Genomic DNA, 9,099 nt, shown 5'->3' with positions numbered 1-9,099 from the left:
CAATAAGATAACTGACATACTGCAGTGATCTATTGTTTACAAACTATCATGGCCTCAAGGATGGCACTTCAAAATAGACTCTTGTACTCTGTGAAGTTTATCATGTAAAACGTACTGTACACAAAGTTTATGAGGGCCTGGAAGTGGAGTTAAACATACGGCTTATCACTTCAATGCAATAGGCAAATTTAAGTCTATCCCCCCACTCCACTAACGACTCAGGCCTGGCCAACGACTTGAACGAGTTTTACTGTCGTTTCGAAAGACGATGGGAAAGTCCTGAAACCATCCCCCATGACACAACACTACAGCCCACCAGCTGCAGCTCCCCGACCAAAGCAAGGGCCTGCACCTCTCCACAACTTCCCATCTCTGACTCCCTCCCCCTCCTCTACCACAGCGACGATTCTCTCCATCCTGGAGAGGGACGTCAACAGACTCTTCAGGAGACAGAACCCCCGCAAAGCAGCCGGGCCAGACTCTGTCTCTCCATCAATCCTGAAGCACTGTGCTGATCAGCTGTCTCCGGTGTTTTTTCCAAAATTTTTAACACCTCACTGAAGACATGTCACGTACCAGCCTGCTTCAAGACCTCCACCATTATCCCTGTCCCCAAAAAAAACCAAGATCGCTGGACTCAACGATTACAGACCCGTCGCCCTGACCTCTGTGTTGATGAAGGCATTTGAGCGCCTTGTGCTGTTCCACCTCAAAGCCATCACTGACCCTCTCCTGGATCCCCTGCAGTTTGCCTACAGAGCCAACAGGTCTGTAGACGATGCAGTCAACATGGCCCTCCACTTCATCCTCCAGCACCTGGACTCCTCAGGAACCTACGCCAGGATCCTGTTTGTGGACTTCAGCTCTGCCTTCAACACTATCATCCCAAATCTGCTACAGGAGAAGCTCTCCCAGCTGAGTGTGCCTGACTCCGCCTGCAGGTGGATCACAGACTTCCTGTCTGACAGGAGGCAACGCGTGAGGCTGGGTAAGTATGTCTCTGAATTCAGATCCATTAGCACTGGTTCCCCTCAAGGCTGTGTTCTTTCACCTCTTCTCTTCTCCCTGTATACCAACAGCTGCACCTCCAGTCACCAGTCCGTCAAACTCCTTAAGTTCGCGGATGACACCACCATCATTGGGCTCATCTCTGATGGGGATGAGTCCGCCTACAGGTGGGAGATTGACCATCTGGTGACCTGGTGTGACCGGAACAACCTGGAGCTCAACGCTCTGAAAACAGTGGAGATGGTCGTGGACTTCAGAAGGAACCCAGCCCCACCCTCCCCCATCACCCTGAGAGACGCCCCAGTCGTCACTGCGGAGTCCTTCCGCTTCCTGGGCACCATCATCTCCCAGGACCTCAAATGGGAGCTGAACATCAGCTCCATCACCAAAAGAGGTCAACAGAGGATGTACTTCCTGCGGCAGCTGAAGAAATTCAACCTGCCAAAGACAATGATGGTGGACTTCTACACCTGCATCATCGAGTCCATCCTCACCTCCTCCATCACCATCTGGTTTGCTGCTGCCACTGCAAACGACAAAAGGAGGCTGCAGCGGATCATCCGTTCTGCTGAGAAGGTGATCGGCTGCAATCTGCCATCTCTACAGGACCTGTTTGCCTCTAGGACCCTGAGGCTGTGTTAAATTAACACATATCATATCATATTATATTACACTGCATTACATTGCATATTGCAATCGGACACTGTTTACTGTTTTGCATATCACTTTTAACTTACTATTTTTTATATCTTTTATCTTTTATATATTTTTATTCAGAAATGTTTATGTCAAAATAAATGTTACTTTGTATAAATATTGGAAAAAAGTGAGTGAATAAGAAATAAACAGTGAGTCAATATATACTGGTTTTCTATTTTGTATTGCTTTTCCTATGTATGTTGTATTTATTGCGTTTTTATGTTATTGCGTTTTTATGTTTCTATGTTCATTGTAAGAACCAATTACCAGAGCAAATTCCTTGTAGGTGTAAACCTACTTGGCAATAAAATACTTCTGATTCTGATTCTAAGCCTGCATCCAGTACAAAATTCATTGCCTCGCACTTCTCATCTATCATGCATGCACCATCTGTCTGGGGGATTCATTCCATTTTCTTCCCTCCTCTCTCCTCATATGTATTGTTTCTCTCTTTCACCGTCTGCTTCCCTCACATTGGGATGCTATCTTTCTAAAATCAAGGATTTTGCCAGTGATCAGATGACTGGGGAGTACACCATGTCAGATTAACAGGCGTGCAATATATCCCGAAATGTGTGGGGGACTACAAAGTCTTGTCAAGTGCCAGAGAGGCACTCTGTATAATCTCTCAGTAAAAAAATAATTAAAAGAAAAGTCTGCCACAGGACGCAGCAGCTGATTTGTTTTCTCCTGTTCTATATATAGAGAGAATAAGAAAGAGGGGTCAGTCTTTACTACAGGATTAGGTTTGGCAGACTGGTTTGACGCAAGCAATGGACAATACTGTGTACTATAACTGCAGATATTATGGGAGTGATCACAAAGGATTAGTAATTAGACAGAAAAGGGGAGTATCAAGGGAAGACAACAAACCGTACAAAGTCAAATGTTCTGAGTCTCATTTAGTTGCAGCTGTTATTAGACAAATCCTTCCAGTGGGAGGGGAGGACAGATCTAGTTGAGACTACTGCAGCATTGCATAATCTTGCTTTTCTTCCTCCAGCCAGAAATGCAGGCAAATTATCGACGCTTATGGGCGCGGGTTAGCTATTCCCTCACATTTTTCAAGTAACATGCCTCCGTCTTTCCTGGGGGACCATTTTTGTGATTGGGAGATTTATTTGACACCAGAAACCGATTCAGCTTTCAAAACGAGTGCGGGAGGAAATCTAGAAAGATCTTGATGATGAGAAGCTTGTTCCCACAGCTCCAAAACACCATGTAGTGACTCTTCAAAGCTCAATGAGTGACCTACTTTTGTGCACCGAATTATATTATGTCTCACACTTGCATCCTTTTTTAAAATGGGGTCAAGAAACACGAGAAAATCTGAAAATAACAGAGCAAAGTTTGGGCATTCGTAAAGAGACGGTGTGATATTCAACAATCTTTTCTGAGTAATGATTAATGCATGTCTTGGCCTGTTAGGATCACTTGAGCATGAGTTACTTAGATAAACAGAAAGTTGTTGATACAAACGGAAAGATGTGGACAGAGAACTAAGATCAAGAAAGACCTTTAGTTCAAGGAATTAAGAGCTGAGTTCGGAACAATTTATAGTCCGTGAAATCTTGTATCTACTTTGAATTACTGGCACAAGAACCATTAGCAACATGAGCACGTCAGACAAAGACAATGACAGATTACTTCTCGGATCATGAACATTCATGGGAGCAGAAAAACTGTCAACCCTCAAATCAATCTGCTAACAAACACATTTCCAGACATGATTAATGGAGTCAGAGTCTTTGACAACAACTAACCAGCTTGACTCTCTCCTCCCTTTTCTACGAACATGAATACGGTTTCGCTCCAGTTCGTGTACCTAAATTCAAACCGTTTGGAGCAGTTCAACCAAAAATACATAAGTTTAGAGCACATGAAAATAGCAATTGTCAATATTAGCAGGTGTGTAGTATTCTGCCAATTGGACAGAGAAGACGAACAAGGTGATGAGGAAAACATGGGAGAAATTGATGGAAAGACATAACACTGGTGTACTGACAAATATAGTGTTTGTAATAACAGTACCAACCCCTGATTGTTTTCCATCAATTAACCATTTTGCTTGAGTATTAAACAACATTGTTGATTACAATGGTCCTGCTCACAACTGGTGGAAACATCGTCTGGTTTACTGTGTAACACCAAAAACCAAAGTTAATTTACAAAGACAGTGGTTTCTGTGGATGAGTCTCTAAATGAATTAAAATTAGCATTTATTTTCATAAAGACCAATGTTAAAGGTGCAGAACAGTACAGTCCACATTGCCGAGACTGATAGTTATTAATCACCATATTAGACATAAATGTATTGAGATCAGAATCATCCAGATCCTTATCAAGAATCGCGCCAGATTTAACCGGTTCATAGTATAGCACTCCATATATCCCCGATTTTCCAAAAGATCTCAGCATTGCTTCTTGAGAATTTCACAAAAACTTAGAAAAATTACAATCTCACAATGTTAAAAAAAAAAGTGAACGGAAAGTCTTGGATCTGCCCACCTAATCTCACAGTTAACAAGTCTCTCTTTGGCCCATACACCACCCTTCTATCAAGTTTCAAAAAATGGCTTCATTAGTTTATTTGTAATCCTGCTAGGAGACAGAAAACAAGTGTTGAAAACATGACCACATTGATGGGGATTATAAAATGTTGTCTTATGTCAGATATTGGACAGAGAATAGGTTTAACAGCAAATGTATGTTTTATTCAATTTATTTCTATATTTTTATCAGTAAAAAGTGACTTTCAGAATGCTTTAATTTCACGACACCCATTGGCATTGGTAGTTTACAATTCAGTTTATAAGGGATTTATAGAACTGATGTTAAAAAATACAGTTTAGAATGGTATAACGCACAAATTTATCAAAATGTCTTTTGGACCTCAAACACCTTCATCTATTGATGATTGTAGATGTGTGACAAGTTGAACACACAAATATCTGTAAATGAATTAGAATATTCTGTGTGGATGGCGAGAGGCTCACCATGTACTGTTCCATTATTATTTTTTTCAATGTTCTTTCATCAGTAATTGTTTGTTAACACAACAAGCAGAACTCTCTCAGAGGCTCTGTTTTGTTCAGAGATCCAAATAGAATCTCACAAAGATCCTTTTCATGAGTTTAGACTGCATGTGCACCAGCTTTATACATTCAAATCGTATCTGACAGCCACCATCAATCACGATGCTGGTGTATTTTCTTATTAGTGTCAGAGTGTTGTTTACAATTGCTACATGAAACAACCATATGGAAATTGTGTGCATGTGTATGCTCCAGGTATTACTCATGTCATGGAGATCTAAATCTGTTCACACAGTCACATTATGTATATAAACTGTTTTCCTTATGGGGAAAACGTTATGGGGATTAAAGTTCACATAATGTAAATCATTAAATTCTAAGGTGAAGACATTGAGGTTAGGTTTAGGTTAAAGGGATAGTTCACCGAAAAACAAAAATTCACTCAATATCTACTCAACTAAACTATGCCGATCGAGGGATGGGTGAAGTGTTTGAGTCCACAAAACACTTTTGGAGTTTCAGGGGCAAACAGCGTTGCAGCCAAATCCAATACAATTGAAATAAATTACGACTGCTTCATAATGCCTCCATACTGCTCCTGTGGTGCAGATTGCGATACTCTATTCTCGCAAGGACTGCCGCAGTAATTGGGAGGACATTAAGCCCAAAACATGGTGTAAATTACGCTGTTTCGAGTTAAATTTGAACGTCGGGACTTAGGGAGACTTGGATGATACCACACAAGCAGCATGGAGGCATTTTTATTTTTTTATTTTTTTCACCCACTATGTCGTGACTTGGGGGAGGAGTAGGACCCAGACGCAGAGTTTTAAAAACAAAAAGTAATTTTAATTAAACAATTTCTTTGACAAACACAAAACAAAACAAACACTAATGGAGAAAAACAAAAACACAAGGAAGCTTACACAGGGCATTCAGAGGTGCAGAGGCTCAGGACAGGACAGCACCATGGCACATCAATAACAAGAAGAACAATTAATCCGACAAAGACAAGGGGAACAACAGAGGCTTATATACACACAGGGAAAGCACGGGCAATTATACACAGGTGTAACACATGAGGACTGGGGCAGACAATCACAGACAGGAAGTGAAGACAGAAACAAAACACAAGGAACAGAGACTACAAAGTAAAACACGAAACAGAAACACAGAGTGTGAAAACATGACAATATTACAAACATAAACAACAGAGATCTACCAGACAAACAGAAAACACTTTTACAATTAAGAATGCTAAGTATAAACTAAAGTGCCAGATCGTGACAAACTATGGTTAAGGCTAGAGTAACTCTCCAGAAAATCAATATAAGTCATTGTAATGCCCTCTGTGTGTGTGTGTGTATTGCATTAATAGCTTTTCTATTTATCTCTGTAGCACACTGTCCTTCAGCTGTGTTTAGAAGCAATAGAATAACACTAGGCTACTGGGACCCAGTAAACACGACGGAACAACTTTGCAGCAAATGACTCAGGTTCTTCTAAACTCCATTTTTGTCTCCAGCCCCAACTGGACACAAGGAAGACAAGAGGTCTGGCGATACACTGGTGGCCCACCTGATAAAGCACATACCAGATATTAAATATATCAAGGTTGTTCCTTATCAAAGCAGTCAAGGATTTAAAAGGAGCCTATTTTCCTCTCTCTCTCATATCAGATAATGAGGAAAAATGCCATAACTAAAAATTAAAATAATAAGAGGTCTGAGTGGAGTTAAAAAAAAAAAAATAACTGCAAGTTTTCATCTCTGGAAAGCAGCTTACACCTCCACCACAACAAAGCATGTGGCTGCTAAAGTCTCTGAGTTAAAAAGTACGAAGTCTCTATTCAGGCTGAAATTTTAACTCACACTCTTGGCCCTCCTCTAACTTTATTTCAGTCTTCTGAGACAGTCTGGTCGGTTGAAGAGTACAAGTTGTTCAAAGCCAGTACTTTTAGGACTAAAACCAAAACCGATAATCAACACCTGTGAAAGTGCAGATCAAGATTTGTATTAATAGGCAAAGCATGATTTCGGCTAAATCCCAGTCTTAATGATACCAAGGGCTGAGTACAAGGATATCAGTCCAGTGTGTGCGTTTGTTTCTCTGTGCAACACAAGAGCATAACAATGAGCATACATCGCCTCCAGCATTATACAAGCAGTCATGGCCATTTGGCAAGCAGGGCTGTGGTCTCTGTCACCAGGAGGAATACACAACGCAGCCCAAGGAGAGGAGTGGAGGAAGGCAAGATGCCAGGGGACACTCGGAAATAATCCCCCCGTCCCCCACAGACTGAGTTCTGTCAATGCAAATACAGCCGCCCAGTCGCTCTGTCTAAAGCCCCACAAACACCGCCGAGCCAAACCAACACTGTTCAGCGTATGCCTAATAATCACAGTGGGATCCAGACAGTGGCAGAGGTCACACGATCTATAAGAGCAAAGTAAACAGCACTTACTCTAAAATGTTTAATGAGAATTTGCAAGAGCCTGGAGGCGGTAGAACTCGATTGACAGTGCTGCAAGACTATAATTGGTGCTGTAGAGGGAAGAAAATAACAGAACAACCTTTTCCTACAACGCAACATCATCTCAAACCTCTCGAGAATTCCTGCAAAACCCACTATCATGTTCACTCGAAACAGATTTTCCTAATTTTAACTTTTAACAGTATCCGTGCATCGCAACAGCAAATTAGAGAAAGGGAAAATTTGATGTTCTGGAACTGTAAGGTTTTATATGCAACTATAGGGAACGGCTGACCTAATATAAACCTCACATTATCACGTAAAGCCTTTGAAAATCCACCTTTTCATTTTGTTAGATGGATTTGATTTCCTTAAGACAGAGACAGGCCAGGCATTTCTCTGTGTTTCCATTATTTGTGCTAAGCTAAGCTAATTTAGCCACCTGCTGGCATTAGCTTCATATTTATCACATAAATATGAGTGGTATTGATCTTCACATTTATCGCTTGGCAAGAAAACAAATACATTTTTGCAAATGTCAGAGTCAAGTCAGAAGGACCACAGCCCGTCTCCATCCCCTGTTACATTAGGACAGACAAGGACACACTACTGTTTTTTGAGTAACAGGCTCTGTTGGAAGTGACTGCAGACATTTCTGTTGGAAAGTCAATCAAATGACAACAAAGAGATGCAACATTAGTGTGTTTGTAAAAGCCCCGAAAAGGAGAGCAGTTGAATGAAAAATGCACGGATACAATCTTATTCTGCTCAGGTGTATTGCGACTTACATGTTAATAAAACAGTACCTCAACTTTCACAACAAACTCTCACATTTGATATTTGTAATAAGAATAAAACAGTACTGTCACTGACTACATACATTTTCAGAAACAAACATTGAATAGCCTACACACTGTAACAGTTCGTTCACAAGTCCACAAGGTAACTCTTCCTCGACAACGGCTGCTGGGTTACCCTAGCTAAGGGCTAATGAGTTTAACACAATTACTTCACAATACTTCACTTCACTCGTCCCCCAACACCAATGTACATGAAGCTGTATGAAAAAGTAGTAGTTGTATGAAAAATGCTGAGACACGATCTTCCTCTGCTCGCGTTTATTTTTACTGAGGAGGAAGCGATGTGTCTCCTACATAGCTCAACTGGAACACTCTGGTTACAACTCATAGTGCTGTTAGTCTTAGGATGACTTTTTACACATAAAACAAAAAATACTAATTAGCTGAACCCTTATAATAGTCACATATAATGCATGGAAATACTCAGATGTCAGAATGTGAATAATACAGACTAAGCCCACAAAATGTTGTTCTACTGCTTGGTATCAATCAATCGTATGTTGACACATTTTTGAATATGACTTTCTGATAATGAAAATGATTCTATCCGTCACATGTTGACAGCAAAAGAACACAAAGACATGCAAGACACCCACACAGATGTGGAAGAGATTCCATGATGAATGTTCTCTCAAATATAAGTGTACATCTGTCCTAATCTATACAACTTCACCACCTGAACCTTAGGGAATATGCAACAAGATGCAAATCCCTGATTAAACACAGAAAGACCGAGCTGCATGTGTCACAAACGGAAACCAGTAGAAACCTGGAAAGGTTCTGTAGACTGATGAAACAAAAATCAATTCAGTCAGAATGATGAAAAGAAAATACTTGGGGAGTTGGCTCATGACCCAAAGCCACCACCCCATTCGTCAAACATGTCGGTGGTTCTGTTGTGGCTCGGGCAGGTATGGGTGCAAATGGAACTGACACAGTGGCAGACAGACCCTGCAATAAACAACAGTTGTATGTTGCTGCAATGAACACATCACTGATGCTATATCTCAAGTCAGGGGCTGCA

General features: G+C 41.0%; 1 protein-coding gene across 1 annotated transcript in view; it reads left to right on the top strand.

Annotated features, from left to right (window-relative positions):
• The first annotated feature begins 294 nt into the window (after positions 1–294).
• Positions 295–9,099, top strand: part of LOC128453811 (cilia- and flagella-associated protein 46) — a 77,740-nt gene continuing 68,935 nt past the window's right edge. Inside the window, 1 exon segment of the mRNA XM_053436901.1 lies at positions 295–528. Within this exon segment, the coding sequence (XP_053292876.1) occupies positions 295–528 (234 nt within the window).

The sequence above is a fragment of the Pleuronectes platessa genome, chromosome 12 (genome assembly GCF_947347685.1).
Source record: "Pleuronectes platessa chromosome 12, fPlePla1.1, whole genome shotgun sequence".
Classification (NCBI taxonomy): Eukaryota; Metazoa; Chordata; class Actinopteri; order Pleuronectiformes; family Pleuronectidae; genus Pleuronectes; species Pleuronectes platessa.
The sequence above is the reverse complement of the archived record's forward strand: the minus strand, read 5'-3'. Positions and strand labels throughout refer to the sequence as shown.